This window comes from Mauremys mutica, chromosome 9 (genome assembly GCF_020497125.1).
Source record: "Mauremys mutica isolate MM-2020 ecotype Southern chromosome 9, ASM2049712v1, whole genome shotgun sequence".
NCBI classification, from domain to species: Eukaryota; Metazoa; Chordata; order Testudines; family Geoemydidae; genus Mauremys; species Mauremys mutica.
This window is the reverse complement of record NC_059080.1, coordinates 70,423,873-70,450,020: the sequence shown is the minus strand read 5'-3', so window position 1 is coordinate 70,450,020 and position 26,148 is coordinate 70,423,873. Positions and strand designations below refer to the sequence as shown.

The following is a 26,148-nucleotide window of genomic DNA, read 5'->3' as shown; positions in this document are numbered from 1 at the left end:
CAACAACTCTTGTACAAAGGCTATCATGTAAGGTATCCATGGAAAAGTTATGATTTGCTAAATAAGATTATCCTGTTTAAAACCATGCATCATCACTGTATCTGAAGTTATGAATATTGGCTATGTTTCTGTATCTCAAATGTATCAAGGTAGTTGACATCCAGTCTAGCCAGCCCATTATGAATGAACTATTCAAGCTTGATGACCCATTAAGGACACTTCACTCTAACAATGGGCCATAGAAGAAACATCCCTCCCAGTAAGCCTTCCTCCTATGGATGCCTCAGCCAGAATATGGGTAATGGCTACCTCTGGGAGTCATCAAAGCATGTAAGGACATGTGATATGCCCATGTGACCCCAGATTCCATCCTCAAAAAGATGCAGAGTTCCACTTATTTGTCTCTCTCCCCCAACTAGCTAGTGAAAGGGAGAGCATTTCTCCAGCTACACCATCCTGAAAGGGGCAGAGGATGGAAAGAGTCTACACGTGCTATGATGGGGCGTACAAATCCCATACTGGACAACAAGGTGGTTAAGGATCTGCTCTGGGCTCAGGCAGCTCCACCTTGCTACTCCTGCTTGCACAGACTGGAGGAAGAACTTAAAAGGGGAGCAGAGGAGCTCTCTTGCTGGCAGACAAGGGAAGCGAACAGAACTTCAGCCCTCAGCTCCTGAGGAAAGGGCTGACTGAAGGCAAGAGCTTCCTAAACAACCATTGCCTGAAGGCCCCGCCCTGAACAAAGGGAGGACCAGATTCTGATATATCCTGAGAGGGAATTATTCCCCTCTGTTTCTTATTACCTCAGTTTATTTGCTTTTTGTTCATGAACTGCCCCAGAAGGGAAGAGACTTGAAAGTGACCTGGCCAAAGGGCCAAGTAACAGGAAAAGGCATGACACTGCAGAGGCAGAGCAGCCATCAGCAGGAGACACCCAGCAGGTAGGGAGCAGCCACTCCCGGCCACAAGGAGTCAGTGGTGAATCCCATGACACTGCCCTCAACAACTTCCTGGCTGCTGAAAAGCGAGGTTCCCACTCTCTTCCTCGTTCCTCCTCTCTCACCCTCCAAGTATTTTTGGGGTCATTCATCTTCCTTCCTTCATTTTTCTCAGATCCTGTTACTTAATTGAGAAGCAGTGTGAAACTGAGTAGAGCACCCAGTCCTGAACCCATACATTTTTCCTCTACCAGTCTGGCAAAAGTTGGGGTTTATGTCAGAGGGAGTAACATTATCTCTTCTCCTGGTAATAAGCTCAGGTTAAGGGCTCTGTGGCTTCGCAGATAAATAATCTTGGCTATCATTGACCATAACTGTTTTTGAAGAGGGTAGGATAATTCTTCAGTAAGTGTGCTCATTGCTCTCTGCAAATTTCAAAAAGGCAAATCTTTCAAGGATCCTTCCACCCCAAGGATCCTTATGTAAGACCTTCATCTCCTTTTTTTAAAATCAAACCCAATGTCTGCAGTTTTCTAATAACAGAATGAAATGGAAGAGTGGAGATGAGCAAGCAGGATAAGTGTCAATTTGAATAAGACAAAAAAGTAATGCTAATAAAAACTGCACTCCCCTTCTGCCTCTCAAAGTGTGTTGTCCATCCTTCCCAATAGTCTGCAATCTGAGTGTTATTTCTGGATCCATCACGCCTGGATTCTCAAGTGATGCTGTGGCATACGGTCCCTTTTTCATCTATATCAGGCCTAATGTCTTTCTGAGATGAACCTTGCTCCAGTGATCTAAACCTTTGTAGCTTCAAGACTAGATTACTGAAATGCACTCTAACCAGCTACTACAAAACATCTTGAGAGCGGAAGGCCATTTTGACCCCATAATACCAGTGCTCCGAGATCCACACTGGTTATCTGTTCATTTGACTACAACTGGAGATGTTAGTTATAATGTAAAATCTCTAAGTGGCCTTGGAGGACATGATTACCTGAGAGATCATCCCATTTTCCATGTCTCACAATAGGAGTCAAGGGCTGCTGAGTGCTGGTTTTTAATTTTCACAATCAGTGGCAATGTTATTAGATGTCCATATTTCTTGAACCTGCCTCCCTTGGAAATTCTTCATATTCCAAGATGGACAAGCTTCAGGAGACAAGGTAAGAGCTATTTGTCTGGACAGGCTTTCGACTGATGTTTTATAAAAGGAAATGGAGAACAGTTGTTAATATGCAAGAGGCTTCATTTATGTTCTACTGATTTGTAATTAAATGCAAAACTTCTTTGGACTGGGCACTAATGTAAACTTACATACACACAACATTTCTGACAAACTGAAAAATGGATTTATATTCATTAATTTGAATACGATTTCTAATTAATCAGGAAAGTTTCTCCGATTCATCATTATTTCCATGATGATAATAGGCAGACTCCGCCATGGGCTTACAGTCTGCTACAACTTGGCAATCGGCCCTACATGCCAGACAATATCATACACAGCTGACAGATCCACAAGAACAGCACCAACTTTCTTGCCCTTCTTGAAGCCATCTTCAATGTCTTGTGTTAGGCGAATAATTTGAACTCGGGTTGTCTGAACACAGCCTGAACAAAGGGCACTTGTGGTTCAATAACCTTGCTGATGTGCATCAGAATCAGGCTCTCCACAAGCTTATATATGACACAAATGAGAGATATGTTGCTGATTATTCCCTCTTAGCCTTGGTCCGGTTCATCGTGGAAATAATGAACTGCAGTTTCATCTCGCAAGCTAGAGACAAAGTCAGCCAGCTTAGGCATCTCCATAGCAGACTCCCAGAAGTATCTGTTCTGGCTCCTCTCCTTTTCAACATATATACTTACAACCTACCAACAACTAAAGCCAGTAAGTATATGTACACAGATGACATTTGTCTTGCGGATGTTGGTAATTATCTACAGAATATAGATGGGTAACTCACCCAGGACATTAATTCTCTGGCCGTTTACCTTTGTCAGTGGAGTCTTAGATTAAGTGACTCTAAGATGATAGCCACAACCTTCCATCTGAACAATCACCTGGCCAATCAACTCCTTACCGCCTACGTTGAGGATAGTCCACCTCATTTCCAGCTAGTTGCCACTTATTTAAGAGTCAATCTAGACCACAGTCTAACACACCAATCTCATCTAGGACACAAAGAAAAAGATCACCTCCCATACTGCCTAAACCCAGGAACCTCCTGAGAAGTAGAGGCAAACGTTATACAAAGCTCAGTCCTGGTGCTGATATTCACTCCAGCAAAATATTTTGCAGCAGTTTGGGGCAGAAGTAAACATATGAGTCTTGTTTATTCAGAGCAGAACACAACCACCCATATAATTAGTGGTTGCGTTAGCCACACATTAACATTAACTTCATGTGTGTTGGCTCATATAGCTCCTTAAAAGTTAAGACAAGATAATATCACCCTAAAACAGCATGGAGGGCTATGACAGATGAAAGCAACGTGCTGCACACAAGGCTGAAAATAATTCCAATATGTACAAATAAGCAATGCATACTTCCACAAGAAGATCTGCCTGTCTCTAGAAGAAAACACCTACACCTGCAGTGACAATGACTGATTTCACGACATCCTTTTAAAATAGGCGTTCATCACTCATGTCTAACACTGCCAAAGCTCAGCTGAACAATGGTATATCAGAGCCGACAGCTGTGTGACAGACTTGCAGCAACTCTGGGAGAGAGAGACAGGCATGCTGACTAATTTCAGAAGGCCTTATATAGATCCAATGGTTTGCGATCTGGGATGCAGATCCTAGGCTAGGCTTAACAATTTGTGGCCTAGGACAGCCAGAATGGCTGCCACAACACAGACATTTGGCCTGGTCCAGTCTCCACAAAGTGACTACTAAGCAGCAATGCAGATGGTCAAAAATGTGGTAGAGGAGCGCACCATTAGAAGACAGAAGGGTGAACTGCATACCTTGCTACCCTCAACAATGCAACAGTTAGATGGCTGAACAATCTAGACATTGACTTGCGATGCATACAAAAGAAGTAGGAAGGTTTTTGCAATAACGTCAAAGAAGTGGTATAGTAGTTTTACAATTTAATTAGCACACGAAAACTACATTCACTGACAGTAAAATTGTGCCAGGAGAAATCCCATCCATCCACCACCTTAAAAGCATGGAAGAAAGAAATTAAGGAGGGAAATCTGTGCATTCTTTTCCATCTTCATATTGCATATACCACAGATAACATTCTATTGCCCCATAAGACTTTCAATTCCATCTCCAAGATACCCCAAAACAATCCGTATCCCAATTTCAAATGTGCACTTTAAAGCAAAACCTTAACAGTGATCTCATATGCTTTTATATCAATAGATTAGCACATATGGATTCAGGAAGTTTTCTGCCTTAACACTTCCGGAGTCACTGCTAAGAATACAAGTTTGAGGAAGTTGGTGATTGTGAAGATTGACGTTATGATTTACATATTATATTTTTAAATAAAAATCTGTTTTAAAGTGGTCTTCACATGGTGTGAATCACATGCAACCATACCATTCCCCCACACAGATCAGCAGCAAGGTTTGAAATCCCTGACCTTCAAGAGTGCTAAATTAGACCCTTACTATTTGAGCTACAGGAGTAATTGCTAGTCTCTTTCCAGATCAGCCACTGGAGTAGGACTTGACACACATTCAGAGTGGATACCACAACTATTTTATTATTCAGCAGTAGAATATTGGTAATCAGGAAACTATTCTATCCTATACTCAGGGAGAGGAGTGTGAGTAATATAGTGGTTAGAAATAGTACAGTAGTTTAGACACAATGAAATGCAGTATAGTGTAATGATAAGATTTGGGTTGGTCATGTTAGAAAGCTTGACTCTATGCCTGCAATGACCTTGCACGAGCTCTCTGCCAATTTAGTTAAAAATTATGCGTGGTGGGGGAATGTTCAGTAGCTCTTCCCTGGCTCCTAGATTGGGTCTCATGGCAGTCATCAATAGTAAGGATAGTAAATTGCACAGGAATGTAAACATCACTAAGAGTGGAGATTTAAATTCTCAGTTTCCTCCTTTCCAGCTCAGTGAACTTTTCCTAAACTATCGTACCATTTGATTAGGGAGTGTTTTGTTGTGTGTCTCATGTTTTTAACCACCCCCTGAAACACGTGATGGTGCTCACAGACTGGTAATAAAATTAAAATTTGGTGGGTTTATCATTTTCCATTATGGTTAAGAAGTTACAAAATACACTATTACCTAACACTGTTGACATATAACTGATTTTCAGGAAATCTGCTCAAAAGGAAGAGGAAGAAGATTCTAAACCAAGAGAGGGATGGGATGGGTTGGGAGGATTGAGCACAGGGCAGAATGGAGTCATGTGGCCAGTGAGGTTGTGGTTTAATTGGTGTAGGGTTTGGGAGAAAATCAGATAAGAGATAGATGGGGGAGAAGAGGAGACTGACATTAGGAGAGAACTGTTAAAAAGTGACAGATGGATAAATATTTGTTTTTACCTGCCAGGCCCTTTCATGCAATATATCCCAGTTTTTCAAGTGAGTGGGAAAATAAAGAGTGTGTTTCTTCTTTTTCCCAACCAATCTTTGTTCTTTTCAACCAAAACACTTCTCAGTAACCCTCCCCCGAGCAAGGTATCCCATATTTTTTCTTTGACAAGCATGATCAACCTACAAGGTGTGGAGGAGAGAGATGCAGATTGCTACCTGAAACTCCACTATTTATTTTGGGTACCAGACATCATTGCTCATGTGTCACAATGTATACATACCTAAATGGATCCAAAAATGTGTATGTGACTTGAGAACGATTTAACCAACTTACCCTGGGGAACATAAATGAATGGCCACAAGCTCCAGCCAACAAGCATATCTGCTGGATACAGGAATTCCCATAATGTTGCTGGTCCCTCCTGGGTGATAATGATTGTTAAGGACTTTCAAAGCAAATAATACTCCTAAAAACAAAACAAAACAAAACAAATCACACCAAGAAAGAAATAGTTGAGTTCAGATGATGTGAAAAACTTAACTGCAAAACAAACAAAAATGGCTGAAAACATCTGGGGTGTTTTGAGGAATCCCTGAACTTGGGGACAAGTATACTCAGTGAACTGAGAAATGAAACTGGTCAAAAGCCAAAATAAACGATTATGTCTGATTAGCCAAAGATATTACAAAAAGTTAAGTAGCCTGGGCTAGTAGAAAAATCTGAGCAGCATCAAAGGGTAGAAAGTGAACCTTTGGTCAGAAAATGAGTAGGAAGGGTTCTAGAGAGAACTGAGACACTGGCTTTTTGAATACAGAGAGAGTGGAGTTTTTTCCTCCACAGCCAGTATCTTTGAGGACTAATAATCTAAAAGCTAGTGGAGTTCTCAGTCTGCCCTGTGTTGAAAGCACAAGACCCCAAGAGTGGCAATCTTAAGATTACAAGTATTCTTAATAAAAACATTTCTAAAGTATTTGCTGCTGACTTTGATTTGCACAAACTGTAAACTTAAATATATAATAGAAAATGAAAATTATTCACACTACAATAACTGTAATTCGACAAAACATGTTGCCCATATATATCCCACTCTTGGTGTGCACGCACTGCATGCAGTCAAGTTTAGATTCTTTTGGCCAGCAGTGTACATTGTGGCTGTACCTCGGTCCTGCGAGTCCTCATGCCTCCTCCCAGAAAATCTAAATTCAAGTGCATGCGCACACATGCACCAAGAGTGGAATATATACATATATATGAACAAGCACTCAAAGAAGTAGTGATGCATATTACCTGTTCCAATCCATGTTCATCAGAGAAATATTTCCATTTTCTATATTATAAAACATTACTATACAAAATCTATAAATGTGAACTTCAATAAATTAACCTGTACCTCCTGCATACCTTACCTGAAAAGCCAACAGCACAATTCATTTTGTATGAAGGGTCATTCAGAAGTCCTGCAAGTGCAAATTCCAAAACCATGTACACAATGCCAATCAGCACTGAAAATACTGCAATTATATACCCAAACAATACGCTTCCAAGCTTACGTTCCAACTTTATCCCCTTCCAAAGCAAGGAGACCATGTTAAAATATAAATGCCAATCATCTGCATGGTGAACTGGAGCAAGCAGCAAACGCTGCCAGTCTTTCTGGTGATAACCTTGGTCTACACTGATACACACTTTCAGCAGTGGTTTCAGAGGTTTCAAAAAAAGAAAAACATTCAGTGCTAGGGTCCCAAGTGTTACAGGTGGAATGTTTTCAAGCCCAACTTGAAATACTTGAGAAAGTAGCAAGATTAATCCAACGTCTACTCCCCTCCGTCTTCGCTGCATAATCACTTCTTATTCTGAGAAATTATAGGATTGTTCCAATTTCCAGTCTATTGTTGGAATCCAGAAATACACAAGGTTAGGAAATTCTGAAAGAAAAATAAATCTATATTAATTGACAAACAATTATTTTATCAATAACTAATCAAACACACAAGGGGCATTTTCAAGCTCACTGGATGTTTTCTAAAAATACATGGACTATTCACAAATTCTGCAGAATATTCTCAACTGTAACAGATGCAGACAGCACAGTTAAAGACAAAAATACAATTTACATTAACAAAGTTCAAGCACACAAGTTTACCATAAATACAGGATGATGTTCTGCATCCCTTTGTAAGGTCTGAGTTAAAGGACTTCACACAGTAGATTCATAAAGGCATGAAAGAGAGAAAAGAACCTGCAAAAACAGCTGCAATTTGCATCTCACGACCCTATGTAGGGCTGTAGTTGATCTCTGCTGTTCATGAATGTGCTAGCCATGTTTCCTCTTCCACCCTGATCTGCTCACAACTAACTTGTAACCCCAAACCGTCATGAAGGAGTTGGAAAGTTCCTCTCTATGGTCTCAACATTCTGGCATTCCATTTTTAGTTTTCCATGGCAGTTTTCCTAGAGGCAGTCACAGTATTTGATTCTCATTCTATCTGAAATCCTCCCACTATCTTTTCTTCCAAAATTTTACAGATATTCAAGAGACACCAAGAATGGTAATCTAAATAACTATGTCAGGTTGCAATATAAAAAAATTCTGCTCATATAGTTAAGTGGTTCCACATAGGAACTTACTTTAAAAACTGAGAGTATTAATGTAGTTCTTGGAAAAACTTTGTAGAGTGGTGAAAATACATACTTCATATTTTCCTCAATACCATCTTCTTTAAGATATAGTAGAAATGAGCCAGGGTGAAAGTAATATTCAACACTTACTGGTGCAGGGGCCGGCTCTGGCCCCTGGAAGGGGCGGGGCCTCGGACAGAAGAGGCGGGGTTGGGGATCAGCATCCCCCAGCCAGCCCATCTGCGCTGCCTGGCCCACACCGCCTGGGGCTCCAGAGGTGATTTAAAGGGCCCGGGGCACTGGCCACATCCCCAGGTCCTTTTAAATTGCCAGCCCCGGGGCAGCTGCTCCTTTTGCCTCTCCCCCACCCCGGTGGCGGTGGCCCAAGGGTGCAAAAAGGGCAGTGATGTTAAAGCACTGCTGCGGCAGCGCTTTAATATTGGCGGAGTACAGGCTGGTACCGGCAGCCACTTTTTACCGGTATGCCATACCAGCTTACTTTCACTCCTGAAATGAGCACAGAAGAAAGAACAGTAGCACAAACAACTACAAATAAAATTTCCACTCAAGTATACACAATGGGAGAGATTCTTGCTCCCTCTCTGCCCCATTTATGTCAAGTAAAATGATTTAAGAGATGTGAAGAGGCTCTAAATGCCCTGGGTGTGGCTGGGGGCAAAGGAGGAGAAGAATTCTTCAAGCATGGGAAACTGAGGAAGACAGTCACAGACTGTCCTTTGAGGACTTTTGTAAGCCCTAGCATATGTGTAGCGCTGCAGAGATTCTGGAAAGCAGAGCAGCCTATAGGCAGGTGGGGACAGGCTGTTACAATTCAGACAACACCTCATGACTGTCTAAATTACACTGGGGGGGCACCCCAGAATCAAGAGGCCACAAGAGTAGTTTAAAGCCATCCTTTTCCCCCCACTTCCTGGCGTGTGTGTTCTGTACAGCACCTCTAAGAGATGCAGCACAGAATTTCACCCAATATATGTATTAATCACACAGAACCAGGAACAAAGATCAAATTCATCACAGTCAACCTTATCTTTCAAAATTACACCATGAAATCATTTCCATGCTTTCCAAAGTTCTTATCTCAAACTTAACAATACTCAAGACGTTTTCCAGATAAAATTAATTATTTTAGAAAAATGAATATTTATATATGATATAAAAGTAGAGTGGCTTATTTTGGTTTAGCTTACGTCTGTATTTCACAGTTCTGCATTATGATTATTAGAACTGGGAGCCTTAAAAACCATTGCGATTGGGAGGAATTCCAGCTTCCTAATGGGACCCGGCACTTGCTAATACTCTTGGAATTGCCAGAGATAAGCCCTGTTTTAAATGTAATATTTTTATTTTCAAAGAAGTTATCTGAGGCCATTTGAGAGTTTATGGCTCCCTTTGCTCCCCATATATTTGCATTCATGATGTAGTGACCTCATGCAATAACCACAGTATTATCATTAAACCATTTCAGTGTTTGTGGTTCTAGATTAGACACTTTACAAGACATATTAAACATTTTTCCCCTCATGGAATCACTAAATGGAAGAGTTAAAGCTGTTTCAGTTTCTTAACCATCCATTTCTTACCTTAATGTGTTTGGGTTTCTCTTAAGTGCAATCTCAACTTTGAATGTCCTGGGTATATAACACTTGGGCCTAGAGATAAGTACAACTTTACTTTTTTTTAAACTCACCAGTTACTAATACATACTCTCACCTTTGCATAGATTTTTTGCCTGGGATTTACTGAATAGTTTTAAATTATTAAAATATCATACATGAACACAATACAAGAAACCCAAAGAGAAAAAAACATATATTAATTTCTAACAATCTGAAGATATGTAATATGAACCTTAATTTAAAAAAAAAAAAGTTTAACTTTTACCAGCAGATTCACTGGTACACTAGAGTAGCCAGATTCTACCAGACAGTTAAGCTGGGTTTACATCACAAAAGGAACTTAAAGCAACCAAAGTGTACTGGGTGAACCAGGCTCTTATTCTGCAGTTGATTTATTGGTTTACATTAGATGGCTGTGTTAGTGTCACTACATGAACGAGACACAGGGAGAACCCAGTCCCTTAGTCCCAATGTCCATGTGCGTTAAGTGCTCCCCCTGTACTTCTGCTTAAGTACCACTGGCAGTGCTGACTAAGTGTGCAGTGGGACTGAGGTAGCAGCATTATGGAGAGTCTGTCAAGCACTGATGCTCTAGCTAGCATGCAGAAAAAAAAATAAAAATAAAAAAAACTTTAAACAGCAGTAGCTGAGCCAAGTAATCTAACCAATGAGAACTTTTAACAGAGTCCCAACTGCCCTCTACCACTGAGTCATTACAACCAATAGAATCATTGCATGCAAAATAGCTACAGAAAAATGATAGGGATTAGTTACTTGAGGCATCACAATATCTCATTTAATAGAGTTATCTGAGATGTGACCTGAGCCTGCCTGTAGCCTGTAATAGATGCAATCATCAATAATTTGACTTAATTGCAACCTAATTTCTTCAAATATAGTCTATGAACAAGATTTCAATTAACTACATGACAAATTTGAAGGTCTGCATTATTCCCTTCATAACATCATTCAGGACAGTACCCTTACTTATGCAAGCAAAAAGTCCACAAAGACCCAGATCAATAATGTCACAGTAACACATGCACCTGCTCCTCTGTCCCCTTTCTGGTGTCTCTGAGTGCACTTCCCTCAGGTGTTATGCCTTGTACTTTACCTCTCTGGAGGTGAAATGCTACTTTTAGACCAGGCCATGGGCTGCAGTACCCTACATATCAATTGTGCTTATCCAAGAGGTCTGACTGGTTTCAGCTCCTGCAATTCTTCTCTTTGGGAATCTGAGAGTAGTGGTAAATATAGTCACCAAACAGTCTTTTTAAACCCAAAATATTGTTTACTTTAACAGTAGGCAAAAAGCAGAAGACATAAAAGGCTTTCAAAACAACAAAATTTATAAAACTCTTACCTAAAGTCTTACTATTCCCAATGGTAACCCACACAGCCCTGATTTCTTCAGACATCCCCAAGGGGTGCCTGTGTGTCAGTCTAGTTCCTGTTGAACAACTCCCTGAACAGTCAACTCCTTTTGAGACAGAGTACCTTTTAAAAACTACCATAGTTCTTTTGATCTTCAGGTTCCCAGACCGTGCCCAAGGTCATCAAAAACAGTTTTGTAAATTGGCTGGAGTAAGGAGTTAGAATCTTAAAAGTTAATAGTTTGGGCAAAGTGTCTTAAATGTTATTAAATGTTAGCTGAGAAGTGGCTTATCTTGAGCCATTCTTCTTCCCTTCCTACTTGTTCTCCTTACAGTTCCCCATTAAACTAAACCAATATATTCATACAGTTAACACGCTCAATTACCAGGTCAATACATACTACTCATAATTTATTGCAGAGCATGTCCCTCACAGACATTTACAGTAATTTCTCCAAGAACATAAGAACGGCCATACTGGGTAAGACCAAAGGTCCATCTAGCCCAGTATCCTGTCTTCTGACAGTGGCCAATGCCAGGTGCCCCAGAGGGAATGAACAGAACAGGTAATCATCAAGTGATCCATCCTTGGCACCCATCCCCCACTTTTGGCAAACAGAGGTTAGGGACACTATCGATGGACCTATCCTCCATGAATGTATCTAGTTCTTTTTTTAATCCTGTTATAGTCTTGGCCTTCACAGCATCCTTTGGCAAGGAGTTCCACAAGTTTACTGTGTGTTGTGTGAAGAAATACTTCCTTTTGTTTGTTTTAAACCTGCTGCCTATTAATTTCATTTGGTGACCTCTAGTTCTTGCGTTATGACAAGGATTAAATAACACTTCCTTATTTACTTTCTCCACACCAGTCATCATTTTATAGATCTCAATCATCTTCCCTCCCTCCCTCCCCCGTCATCTCTTTTCCAAGCTAAAAAGTCCCAGTTTAATTAATGGCTCCTCATACGGAAGCTGTTCAATACCCCTAATCATTTTTGTTGCCCTTTTCTGAACCTTTTCCAACACATCTTTTTTGAAATGGGAAGACTACATCTCCACACAATATTCAAGATGTGCATGGGTTTATATAAAGGCAATATGATATTTCTGTCTTATCTATCCCTTTCTTAATGATTCCCAATGTTCTGTTTGCTTTTTTGACTGCCACTGCACATTTAGTGGATGTTTTCAGAGAACTATCCATTATGACTCCAAGATCTCTTTCTTGAGTGGTAACAGACAATTTAGATCCCATCATTTTATATGTATAGTTGGGATTATGTTTTCCAATGTGCATTACTTTGCATTTATCAACATTGAATTTCATCTGCTATTTTGTTGCCCAGTCACCCAGTTTTGAGAGAGCCTTTTGTAGCTCTTCGCAGTCTGCCTGGGACTTAACTATCTTGAGTAGTTTTGTATCATCTGCAAATTTTGCCACCTCATTGCTTAACCCTTTTTCCAGATCATTTATGAATACGTTGAAAAGCACTGTACAGACCCATTTACCTCTCTCCATTCTGAAAACTGACCTTTTATTCCTACCCTTTGTTTCTTATCTTTTAACCAGTTACCATGGATGGACCTATCCTTCATTAACTTTAGTTCTTTTTTGAACCCAGTTATACTTTTGGCCTTTACAACAGGGCCTTGTTTACATTAAATGGATACATAATTGGTTAAACAACTGCAAACAAAAACTATTAATGGAATGTTGTAGATTGGAGGGAGGTCTTAAGTGGGGTTCCACGGGAATCTGTTCTGGGCCCAGTGTTATTTAACATCTTTATTAATGATCTGGATGTAGGAAAAGAGAGCATACTGATCAAATCTGCAGATGACACAAAGCCGGGGGTGGGGGTGGCAAATATTTTGGAGGATAGAGCTACAGTTCAGAGGGATCTTGATAAATTGAAGAACTGGGCTATAGTCAACAAAATTAACTTCAACAAAGACAAATGTAAGGTGCTACACTTAGGGAAGAAAAACCAAATGGACAAATAAGAATGAGGGGGGAAATGGCTTGGCAGCAGCATGCTGAGAAGGATCTGGGAGTTGTGGTGGATCACAACCTCAAAATGAGTCACCAACGTGATGCTGTTGAAAAAAAATCAAATGCAATTTTAGGTTGCAATTAACAGAGGCATAGCATGCAAGTCACAGGAGGTGATAGTGCCACTCTACTTGGCGATCGTTAGGCCTCAGGTGGAGTTCTCTGTCCAGTTTTGGTAACCAATGTATAGAAAGGATGTGGAGAAACTGGAAAGGATCCAGAGGCAAGCGACAAAGATGATCAAAGGGATGGAATGCAAGACATATGAGCAAAGGCTGAAGGCACTGGATACGTTCAGTTTTGAAAAGAGATTGAGCGGAGATACGATAGCGGTCTTCAAATACTTGAAAGGCTGCCATAAAAATGGTGGGGAAACTTGTTCTCTTTTGCACAGAGGGCAGGACAAGAGGCAATGCATTCAAACTACAGCATGGCAGATTTAGATTAAATCTCAAGACAAAACTTCCAAACTGTCAGAACTGTAGGACAATGGAACAGATTGACTAGGGAGGTTGAGAAAACTCCTTCGCTGGATTTTCAGGAGACTGGATGGTTGGTAAATCCGGCATCTTGGCAGAGAGTTACACTAGATGATCCTTGCGGTGCTATCTAACCCATTGATTCTATGATTTTAACGTCCCCGGCAACGAATTCTACAGGTTGACTGTGTTGTATGAAGAAGCACTTTCTTTTGTTTGTTTTAAACCTGCTGCCTATTGATTTCATTGGATGACCCTCAGTTCTTGTTACATGAAGGGGTAAATATGTGAAGAAACTAGAGGTAGCTACTAATCCTGAAGCTGCAATGAAAAAAAGAATTTGAATCATTTCTATAAATGGTTTTGAGGCAAATGGGGCTACAAATGTATCATACATATTCAACGGGAAGCAGGTATAGAGAAAGGTGGTTCATGCAGGGGTGCTGGAACCAGGGGTGCTGAGGGTGTGGCTTCCATCGTATACAGGGTTTCAGTTTTGTTCAATGGCTTTCAGCACCCCCACTATAAAAAGTGTTCCAACACCACTAGGTCCATGTGTGTAAACTCCAGGCAAAAACAACAAATTTATACAGTTTAATTTTAGCTTGTTGAAAATAAAACCTGTGTGTTTACAATTCACAACCTGTTTATTATATGATAACATTTTTGCTGTCTATATTTGAACACAGTATTTTGCTTATCTAAAGCAAACTAGCAGTCTCTCTTACAAAACAGGTCTTTATTTAGAAGATGTGCATTTGAATTAGTAAAAATATGACAGCTACTCTACTTAAGTACCTGAATTTATTTTATATGTTTAGTGAACTGTAAAGTTTAATAGCCACAATGCTGGCTAGTTTGTTAAGGATTATTTTCTTTCACTGGTGGGTTTTTGTGATCTGGGAAGCTTGATTTGGATGTAAATTTCTACACATTTAATTGCAGGTTGTTTAGAGCAGTGACCCTCTTGTTTTGTTTGTATGATAGCACAATGGAGACCTAATCATGACTGTATTATGCACTACTATAATACCACCTACAGGTAAATTTTTCTAACCAACATTCCTGCTCCCTCTTTACCCTTTTAAAGGACCAGGAGTTACTATTCATGAGGTTTTTTAACTAATCTAAGAATATCTATAAATTTATGAACTAGAGACCATTCACAGGCTTATTTTTCTTAAATATAATACCAAAGTACATTTTCAGGAGGATGCATGATTACAAACACATTGGCTCTAGATTTCTAGATTGTGGCCCCCATCCTGCATACATTTACATGTGACAGTGTAAGTATATAAACAGTCCCACTGAGTCCCACTATCTGGAAAATTAAAGTGTCCTGTACATTATAATACCTCTTATCAAATTTGCAGAAAAAAATGGACTAACAGACTGATAGTTTTATAAGAACTATTCTATTTTTCCCCATCAATTTAAATGAAATTCATAGTTTATTTTTTAACAAGTTTGGTCTCCCAAAAATTAAAATAAGAATTCTTATAAAAACAGAAGAAATCCCTGGGTCAAAAATAAAAAGGATACCATAGAATTCTAAGAAATTCCTTATAGAACTCTAAGAGAGTAACCCAAAATATGACAAGAAGAAACAGGATTACTTTAAGGATCAAAATTCACTTATGAGCATCACATTTAAATTATGAAAAAAAAGTAAGTAACAACAAATATTTGGCATTGGTTAGTATATGACAATGTAAAACACCTTGATAGTGCATGTAAAATGGGGTTTACCACCCAAGTACCCCCTCATGGCCAAAGGTCACGCTGCGGCACCTTGCCTCTGGTTTTCTGCCTGGACACCTTGCCTCTGGTTTTCTTCACTGGACACCAAAGAGCCATCTCACTCTTCTCTTATATCAGGGCGGATCGAAGTGCACACATTCTCCACCATATATAGGCTTGTCAGAATTCTATTTTAATCAATAACTATCAGTAAATGTACATTTCAGCCTACATACAAATCACACACACACACCAAAAAAAACCCACCACCAACTGCAATTGGTAACAGTTACCTCACCTGCAGTGATAGTCTGCCTCCTTGCAGTCACGGCCAGGGGGCTCAGCTCCACTGAGCTGGGCAACTGCAGCCTCCCCTATTATATCTTGTGCCCCATATCTTGAGCTCCTCTGCCATGCAGGGAACCCCCTGCAATCCCGCTCATAGCTCTGCCCTAACCATAACCCCAACCATAAATCCCCCTTAACTTCCTGCAACTGTAAAAATAAAAATAATCAAAATTAGAAAAAAAATCAAGTTCTTCCATGCCTAATCATATGTGGCACAGCACGACTTCTCCACAGATTAATAAGAACTTATTGCCATGCCCAGCCTCCTTAGGGAGGTTCATTTGCCCAAACATAAGCACATAACAGACAAAAACAGTTCCTCAACAGATCTTTTGTCCTAGAGTTTCACGGCCTGCCCTCCCAGGGGTCTCCAGTAATCCTGCTTCTTGCAGCTTCCCAGTCACAGCCAGCTCTCATTTCCCTTCTGGAACACTGGCTCCAGGGCTGCCCCCCTCCCCAGGCATAGCCTGCCCCAATCACTCTTTTTCTCTTCTTGCCCCTCCAACAGGCCTTTATAGCCACAGGTGTAGCCTTGCCCCCTTCATTGGCCGAACTGGGCTCACCTGCTCTGACACAGGGGAACTGGACCTGGTCTACTCACAGGGACCAGCTACCCTGTGACAGTGCCTTAGTTTCCGAGGAATTTTTCTTTCCCCCTGAAAATACACAAGACCCAGGAGTGCTCACTTTCACAGCAATATCTCTGGCTAAGAACAAAGATTTCTCCGCTATTGCAAAGAAAAAGCAGAAAAATCATTCCCTTCATTTCAGCACCTACAAAACAGCAGCTCATTTAGGCCCCAATTCAGAAAAGCATCCCTATCCAGTACAGCACTTAAGCATGTGCCTAGGGGGCTTTCATTAATTGGGGCAATACTTGGGAGCATTGTATTGCAATAAGATGGTTATTTTTCTTTCCTCCACATCTCTTACACTCTGTTTACTCCTTTCCATTAATGTTCCCTTTGTATCTTCCTATCATTTCTAATTCTATACCTTTTTTACATCAGCTCTTTATGTCTGGAACAGGTGCCTTCCTTTGTGTCAAAGACCCTTTCGCTCCTCCTTCAAAACACACTTCTTCCATCAGACTTCACATCTCTAATCTCAAGTTCATCATTCTTGCCCGTTCATAACAGAAAAAAATAAATACAGAACAGCAACTGATTAAATTACCTGAATTCTCAATAAATTTTCCTCTTTACCACAGCATTCCATTTTGCCTACTTTATTCAACCTTGTTTCCTCTGGCTCTCATCACTTCTGATAATGATATTAATCTAAGGTCCTTACTATAATTATCGCTGTAAGGTCCTTGATTCAGAAATTTTGCCTTTTTATCTTTTTAATTGTTTAACCGGTTAACTTTTTAAATGATATTTACATCCCTAACTATAACAGGGCCCCAATCTTACTGGAACCTCTGAAGGTTATTATAATGTGAATTAATAATGGTAATGTATCCTCATCCAAGAAGCTTTATATTTGGCCCCTATAAGTGAAACACACAAGAAAGATAGCAAAGTTTCTAGAGAGCCTTTTGGAATGTAATTCATTTAAAGCATATAGTGCTTTCAACTGTTTGAAACATTCTTCCTCCAGCCTCTACTGTGTTTATGAAAAGGCTAATGAGACTTGAAACAATGAAGGACTTATTCTGTTTTTCTCCGATATCCAAAACATGCCACCGCCTCCAAAATGTACAAATTTTCAGAATAGACTTGAATTGGACGTTTGTCTTTAACCTAGGCTGCCACGTGTCTACATTTTTTTGTCACCTACTCAAGATAAATATATGAACTAAACATTCTAGGAATTTGTTTTTGTTTGTTTGTTTTGCACTAATTCAGTGAAAAGCATTTATGAATTTATTTTTAATTTGAATAGAACCTCTTCTGCTTCAGAAAAGTTGTTTGACAGCCATAGGATATTATACTGTGATTAATGGATTACCATTATTAAATTGCCTGTTAGTAACATTCCTTAAAATATTTTTATAGATAACAACTAAGAATTAATTCTGTTACTGCTATGTGATTGACTGTCCCTAAAGTAGCAGAGTGGATGACACACCACATTAAAACCCCAGTTTCTGGAGAAAGGACTGAGTTACAAATGTCTAACAACAAGGACTAGGGCTCTGCTTAAGTGAAATATATTTTTAAGGAGGCAAAAACTGAACTCTTGCCGTGGGTCTACATTCTGCAAGTAAATAGAGAAATAAGACATTGGTGGAGCATCCTTTCCCCTTATCATTCCCCAGGTTAGATGTTGTAGACAGGGTATGTCTCAGTGCAGCCATATTTGAGGCTTTGGAACTGCTTCAGTAATTATGGGGGTGGGAGAACTTGAACCTTGGAAGAGCTGTCATCAATCTCTCAAAAACCTAAGGGTACTGCAGTAAGAGCAGCCTAGAGCCAACAAAACTGATTTGTAATGAGGATTCCTAGTTAGAACACGTGCAGTAACCATTTGTAATAAAATCAATGAACAAACAACCTTTATTAAGTATTAGAGTTGTATCTACCTTAACACTGAAGCAGAATGGAAGCAGAAATTCTATGAAAGAAAAGGCTGGTGGTCCAATGAGGCAAATACTACTCCGGATGGTTTATCCTGATTTATCAGGAAGATCTAATCATCTAGGGTGCTAAATCTGCAGTATAAAACCAAGCATGTGTTTCAAAGAGTTTGTCTACTCTACAGGAACGATACAGGCATAGCTATGGTGGTATAACCTCGTAACACAGATGCAATCTACACAAATGGAAGGGGGTTTTCCTGTCGCAGTAGGGATACCATCCTCCTGAATGACAGTAGCTAGGTGAACAGAAGTATTCTTCCATCAACCTAGCTGTGTCTACACCAGGGATTAGGTCAGCATAGCTACATAGGTCAAGGATGTGGATTTTTCACAAAGGCCAAAGTAATAAGTTAGGCCACTTCCTTTAGCATTACCTTCAATACCTGGAAAATCATCTACTAGTGAATTAGAAATGAGAATGCAAGTAGAGAAAACTGAACCAGCATGAGAAGCAAGTCAAAAATTTGAAATAGTGTGAACTTCCTTTATATATTCAATGTGTATGCTTAATTTGAATGTAAACAGAAGGCCAACCCACTACCAATAAATTTCACAGTTTATTGTAACTTGCAGTCAATTTCGTGGTTAATAACAAAAGACAACACTCTGACATCATTATAGTTGTAATTAATTTACACAGAGTGACTTCTGGTTAATCAAATGGCTCTCTAAAGGATTTAATGATTTTTCATTTGTAAAGCAATACCCAGCTTTGTTAACTGAACAAACAAAGTTTTTAATTTAATATGAAAAAGCTGTTATGAAAAGATATTTAAGGAATATGTTCCTAAAAACACACACTTATAATACAGCCACTGCTATCTTGTTCACAAGAAACAAGACAGGCAGGAATGTCAACATAAAATTAATACAATACAGTACAAATAACAAAGAGTCTTTTCAAATAGCTTAGGCCCAAAATTGAGGTTTAATATATTTAAAAAAAATTGAACAACAATGATAAATAATACATCTTATAAAATGTAATGGACATTTGGTAATTATATTTTAGAACATTTTCACAGTAGTTTATTTTAAACTTGCTTCTGCAAAGTATTTGAAACATACAAGTCTTGTTTCATTGTCCTAGCTTAATGAATATTTAAAAATAGCAAACAGAATACACTTTGAAAAAATAAGGCTATGTCTACACTGCAGACTTTACAGCAGCTGTAATAACGCCACCTCCACAAAAGGCATAGCTCTGAAGTCAATGTAGTTAGGGTGACACAGTATCAGCGTAGACACTGCATTATCTACGTCGCCTGTTGGCTGTCAGCTAGAGCCCCCACCCCTCTGTCCCGCCCTGACAGCCGGCCCCAAGGCTCACAGCTGGAGCCCTGCCACCCCAGGGATCAGAGCTAGAGGGCCCCCCCATCGCTGCCCCACGCTGACAGCCCCACATTGAACTCACAGCTTGAGGCCTCCATTGCCCTACAGTGACAGGCCATGCTGTCAGCCCTGCACCGGGGCTTACGCAGAAAAACAAGAAAAGTGAATAGCTTGCATCTCTTTATGGTAATATCGCCTCTCTGACCACTTTTTGGTCAGACTGCCAGAATCACTTGCCTTCTAGATACTCTTTCTTTGGCTCTCTGTGGACACATATGGGGGTCAACCTAGATACTGTCCTTGTGAAGGTGGATTTACTACCATGACAGAACCCCTTCCATTGCTGCAGTGCAGGGGTGGGCAATCTTTCTGGCCCAAGGGCCATATCGGGGTTGCAAAACTGTATGGAGGACCAGGTAAGGAAGGCTGTGCCTCCCCAAACAGCCTGCCCCTGCCCGCTATCCACCCTCTCCCATTTCCAAACCCCTGACTGCCTCCCCAGAGCCCCCACCCATCCAACCCCCCCTGCTCCTTGTCCCCTAACCACCCCCTCCCGGGACCCCCCCCCAACCACCCCCGGGACCCCACCCCCTATCCAACCCCTCTGCTCCCAGTTCCCTGACTGCTCTGACCCCTATCCACACCCCTGCCCCTTGACAGGCCCCCTGGGATCCCACGCCTATCCACAAACACCCCCATTCCCAACCCCCAACAGGCCCCCTGGGACCCCACGCCTATCCAACTCCCCCATTCCCTGTCCCTTGACACCTATCCACACCCCCGCCCCCTCACAGGCCCCCTGGGTCTCCCACGCTTATCCATCCCTCACCCCTAATCCAACCATCCCCTGCTCCCTGTCCCCTGACTGCCCCCCAGGACCTCCCGCCTCTTATCCAACCCCCTGGTCCCCGCCCCCTTACCATGCCACTCAGAGCAGAATGTCTGCAGCCGTGCCGCCCGGCCGGAGTCAGACACACTTTTAGGGCTGTATATAGTTTTGGTCAGACCTCTTATGACTTGTCTTCACACAAAAATTGTACCACTTTTCAACTAATACCAAGACAGCTAAAGAAGTGTAACCCTAGTGTGTGTACAGTTGTTTCAGTATAAAAGTATCTCAGCACTTATCTACAGCTGGGGACAGTAAATGTGACTCACATATTGAAAACATTTAAAAAACATGTGAACTACATTAATCAGCTATTTGCATGAAACAGAAGAAATAAGAAATGTTATGTGGCATTTTATCTACTCCTTGTTTCTTTTTTTTTCTTTAGTGCTATTTGACAGCCTGTTAAAAATATTTATTACCTGTTAAGAACGAGACATCTGTCGTAACTTGTGGTGCAAAAATGTAGTAAAAAAAAAAAAATCTTCCAGCTAAAATGTTTAAATAATTTGTAAGCATTCTTGTACTTCACTCAGGAAGAACCCACTGTGAACAGCAATTTAGTAGCCACACAAACTGATGACTCTCATCACACAACAACCACCTAAAACTCAAGGGCCAGTTTCTGAATCAAATTTTGGTAAAATATTTAGTATTTGAAGGTCCACATATAAAAGTCTCCTGCTGTCATTTCATGTCTGCCACTGACTTGCTAAACAGTCTTTTACAAATTACAATCTCTCTTCCTCAGTTTCCCTATTGGTAAAATGGAGAAATAAAATAAAATAAATAAAATATAATCATGACTGGTGTGAAGAAAGTAAATAAGGAAGCATTATTTACTCCTCATAACACAAGAACTAGGGGGTCACCAAATGAAATTAATAGGCAGATTTAAAACAAACAAAAGAAAGTATTTTTCACACAACGCATGACCTGTGGAACTCCTTGCCAGATGATGATGTGAAGGCCAAGACTAGAACAAGTTAGAAACAAGAACTAGATAAGTTCATGGGACATAGATCTATCAATGGCTATTAGACAGGATGGAGAGGGATGGCGTCCCTAGCCTGTTTGCCAGAAGCTGGAAATGGGTGACAGGGGATGGATCACTTGATGATTTCCTGCTCTGTTCATTCCTTCTGGGGCACCTGGCATTGGCCACTGGTGGAAAACAGGATATTGGTTAGATCAGGGGTCGGCAACCTTTCAGAAGTGGTGTACCGAGTCTTCATTTAGTCATTCTAATTTAAGGTTTTGCATGCCAGTAATACATTTAAATGTTTTTAGGTCTCTTTCTATAAGTCTATACTATATAACTAAACTATTGTTGAAGCAGCAAAGAGTCCTGTGGCACCTTATAGACTAACAGACGTATAGGAGCATGAGCTTTCGTGGGTGAATACCTACTTTGTTGTATTCACCCACGAAAGCTCATGCTCCAATACGTCTGTTAGTCTATAAGGTGCCACAGGACTCTTTGCTGCTTTTACAGATCCAGACTAACACGGCTACCCCTCTGATACTAAACTATTGTTGTATGTAAAATAAATAAGGTTTTTAAAATGTTTAAGAAGCTTCATTTAAAATTAAATTAAAATGCAGAGCCCCCCCGGACTGGTGGCCAGGATCCAGGCAGTGTGAATGCCACCAAAAATCAGCTTGTGTGCTGCCTTTGGCATGCAAGCCATAGGTTGCCTACCCCTGGGTTAGATGTACCTGTGGTCTGACCCAGTATGGCCGTTCTTACACTTATCACGAATGGGTTAGAAACAGTAAAGTGCTATATAAATTAAGTTTTATCTTTGCTATGCAAACTGCCTACACGTCCACATGTGACATTTTTTTTTGCATAATGCCAGGACACTAGGCTACCTGTAATTCCAGAACCATCAACGTAGACTTATTAAACCATCAGTGCTACGCTGCCATAATTACACTTGGAGCAGGTTACTGATTTCAGAAGAGCTTTTATTAGAAGCCTATTTTCAAGTGCTTAGAACTGGAGGGGAAATATTCCCTTAGGTGGGGATTGCCCATAGCCCTCCCCCCCGCGGAGCTCATCAGAACTGTGGGGGAAAACAGCACGTTATCTCCGTCTGGGAGGAGAGGCACAGGCGTGCGGCTATTGCCGGGCACTGTGGCAGCTGACAGAATCGGGACGGAAAGCCTCAGGCCTGGCCCCCGAGGGCAGAGGGAGCAGGCTCGGCTGGCTGCAGGCAGCCCCCGGTTCCCAGGGCACACCAGTGCGGTGCTGGCGAACTTGCTCGGCCCACAGCCCCGAGCGCAGAGCCTGGCCTGGCCCCTCTGGGCACAGCTTGCGCCAGGCGAGCACGACAGACACCGGCCCTGCTGCCAGTACAGGCTGGCTGAGGTGGGGGTAGCCTGGGCCAAGAGATGGGCGGGCCCGAGGCCCGGCCACCGCCGCCAGCGGCGGCCAGTAGCCCGGCAACGCCGCCGAGGGAGGGAGCTGCCCCAGGCAGACTGGCAGCAGGAAGCAGCGGGCCTCCCCTCAGCGTCCCGGCGGAGAGGGGGGGGGGAAGGGACCGCGCGCGCGGCCGGAGGCAGTCGGGATGCCACAGGGGCAGGGTCACATCCGGGAACCGCCCCGAACCCCCTCGCCCCACACTCACGTTCTCCGCCGCACGCAACGCAACAGCGGGCCCGGCCCAACAGACTCAGCACGTGACCCTGACGCGGCTCAACCAGAGGCAGCGGGACTCCCTCCGACCCTCCCAATCCCGAACGCGCATGCGGGCCCCTCCCTTCCTCCTGCCATGTACGGGTGGCGTATGAGCTCCACCTTTCCTCCTCCACCCGGGGAGTTGTGACCGCTCTACCCGGGTTTTGGGGCGGGCGATCACTGCGGGGGGGAGGGGTTGCAAGAGGGGCAGCTCCGCCCTGAGGCGATGGGAAGGGGCTGGCTGCGCCCCGCGGGGACGGAGAAGGAGCCCCAGGCGAGAGGCGTGTGAAGCGGTGTGGTGTTGGGGGGCGAAAGTGGCATCCAGCGCTGCTTCCCACGGTCCACCCCGTCGGCTGGCTTTATTAATCACTTGTCGTGAACTAAACTCCAGCCCAAGCCACTACTCACCCTCGGGCCCTAGATCCCTGTGAGCAGAGGGCTCCTTTCCACCCACTTATACCCATGCACCTGGTGAGCTGCACCTGCCACCCCGAGTCACCAGGAGACATCTCCTTGCCGGTTTCCAGAAGTTACCTGCGAATAGGTTGGGTCAACAGAAGAGCCCATCCAGCCTGTTACGCTGGCCAGCATGAATAGAAGTGAACCACGTGTTAAATTAGGAAAAAATGTCTTTAGGGTGAGTTTTGTGTTGAAGACAAGTTCAGGTGACATACATTTTAGCTCTAGTGTACATGGCCTAAAAACTACAAGGCTCCACTGACTGAGTCATTCATTTCTCCCTCATACGTTGTTTGTTTCTATCATACCTGCTCATCCACATCACAGATGTATACTCCAAGCTCTTCCACTGATTCTGATCACAGTTGCAGTAACATGGCTCATCATGTTAAGGCAAGTTTAACCTCAGGATGCTGCCTTCCAGTAGCCAGTGTCAGCTCAATTCCCACTGGGGAGATTTTCAGGGCAGTCACTAGAACTATGTCTACAATTAAACTGAGTGAAGAAACCACTGAAGATGCCTAGCGCTATTGCTCCTAGCAGGGGCTTCTGGATAATTGCACTATATGAGGCACTGTATTGCAAGATGAAGTTAAAACTGACTGAATTGGTGCTGCTGCAATGCTTTTGGCTTCATGTATGTTCTGGGAAGAAATCAATATAGGTTGCACAAGCCCAGCCAGATGAGTTATAGACCACATCCCAAAATGCCTGGCAAAATTGTTGGTATGGTCACAAGAAGTACAGACATTGCAAGTTCCATGCAAAAGTTCTTGTTTTATAACTTCCATCTTCTTGTTTACCTCATACCGCATAGCATGGAGATTATTTTTTCTCTTTTGGGGGAGCCTGAAGCTAAGGTGTTATATATTCTGCAATTGAAGAATGTAAAATTTTTCTTTTATCAATACAATTTTGTTTCATATACTTTATTATAAGAAAGGAGCTGTGGAGGCCACTAGGGAGTGCCAGGTCCCTGGGCGGGGGTGTACACAGTCCATCCTGCTATTGGCCAGAATCTTAGCTATGGGATTCTTGCCAGTTACGCTTCCACAGATGTGTCTCTGCTATGACTACACCTTCTTACAGAACAGGATTTATATGTCATTTTTACTGATTTTTATACACTCTACATATCATTAATTTCCAGTACAACAGAGTAGCAAAGCAAGTACAACAGAGAAAAGCTAAGAGAAACAAGTGTAAATATAGTAATATTCATTTGCTCAAAGCTTCACTCGTATGTAAAAGCTCATTGGAATCTTTTCTGGCAAATACAAAGTCATGATTGCTTTTAATTTGGTTGCATTTAATTGACCACTGAAATATCCTACGAAAGCCCTTGTGGGGAGTACTCAAGAAAAATAAAATCCATAGGTAGAACAAGAAACAGGTCATCAGCCCTTCACATCTAAAATTTTAGGATGACTGCACTAGCATCTCTTTCCTGTACATTTTTTGTAAAATGAATGTGAAAATACTACCTTACAAAACAGTTCAATCCAATCTGGGGAAATAAGCATGGTCAACAACAACAAAATTCCCTCACCACACCAAAAAAAACAAAACAACAGATTGCCTGTTCTCATGCATAATGCTTGCTTAAATATATTAATACTACTTGAGTCACCCAAATGGATTTGTTGAGATAAACCAACTTTTGACTGTAGAAATCTCTATTTTTTAAGATATTTTCTTTGTCTAGATTAGTTCATTCAAATTTGAGACACTAAATGAGAGTAGAACAAGGAGAAAGCTCATCTTTCTGTTAAAACCTCTGCTTTGTTGTGGGGGTGGAGGTGGGACTTTTGAGCCTTATGAATTACAAATTTCTGTTCAGTTTTAGACCTGCTTTGCCGTGATGATCCTTTCTTCACAAAACCAACTAATTGTGAAAGGACAGGAGGGGCTCACCTTTCTGGTTGGAAGGCTCCTACATCATTTTTACCCCAAAAAGTGAGAGTTAAAATATCAACCTTACTTGTACCTATTCATGTTAAAAAGGGGTAATAAGAATCCTTATGAAAAATATTTAATGCATATGTGCAGAACTAACCAATTTTCTAAGTTTAATAATTCAGCTGCTTTAATTTTTTCCAAACACTAAAAGCAATTAGACCAACATATTAGTAGAATATCAATAGCTGACCTTAAGGATGAACTGTTCTTTCAATGAAATTGATATGAATATCTGGACTGCAAGCTTAGTCGTTGTTGTTCAGCATAGAACAATTTTTTTAGAACTTACAAATGCCTAAAGTAATAGTTTATCATAGAAATCTTGACATCCCCTTTAATCTGATGGTTCAAATTTGTGACTATAAAACCCAGACAAAATTGCATGTAAACAACTCCATTTTGCCATAATTTATGTGGCACTTACATTGGACTACCAAAGGAAATTTTGGCAAATTATAAAAGTATGTCAAAGAAGTTATATGAAAATTGTATTCTGCCTTTCCAAAAAACATGCTCTGGCTCAGAAG

The 26,148-nt window shown here is 41.4% G+C and overlaps 1 protein-coding gene across 7 annotated transcripts in view; it reads right to left on the bottom strand.

Annotated features, from left to right (window-relative positions):
* The window catches only part of RHBDD1 (rhomboid domain containing 1), a 132,027-nt gene extending 108,781 nt beyond the window's left edge, over positions 1-23,246 (bottom strand). For 2 of the 7 annotated variants that reach the window (XM_045031189.1, XM_045031190.1), the window contains exons 1-4: positions 23,154-23,212; positions 9,684-9,752; positions 6,870-7,388; positions 5,797-5,929 (exon numbers count right to left, since the gene is read on the bottom strand). In XM_045031189.1, coding sequence (XP_044887124.1) covers positions 5,797-5,929; positions 6,870-7,302 — 566 coding nt within the window. In that variant the 5' untranslated portion in view covers positions 7,303-7,388; positions 9,684-9,752; positions 23,154-23,212. Of the gene's footprint in view, positions 1-5,796; positions 5,930-6,869; positions 7,389-9,683; positions 9,753-10,765; positions 10,955-23,153 lie in introns of those variants that run through there. The other 5 variants (XM_045031183.1, XM_045031186.1, XM_045031184.1 and 2 more) reach the window with 5 other exon arrangements.
* Positions 23,247-26,148: the final 2,902 nt, after the last annotated feature.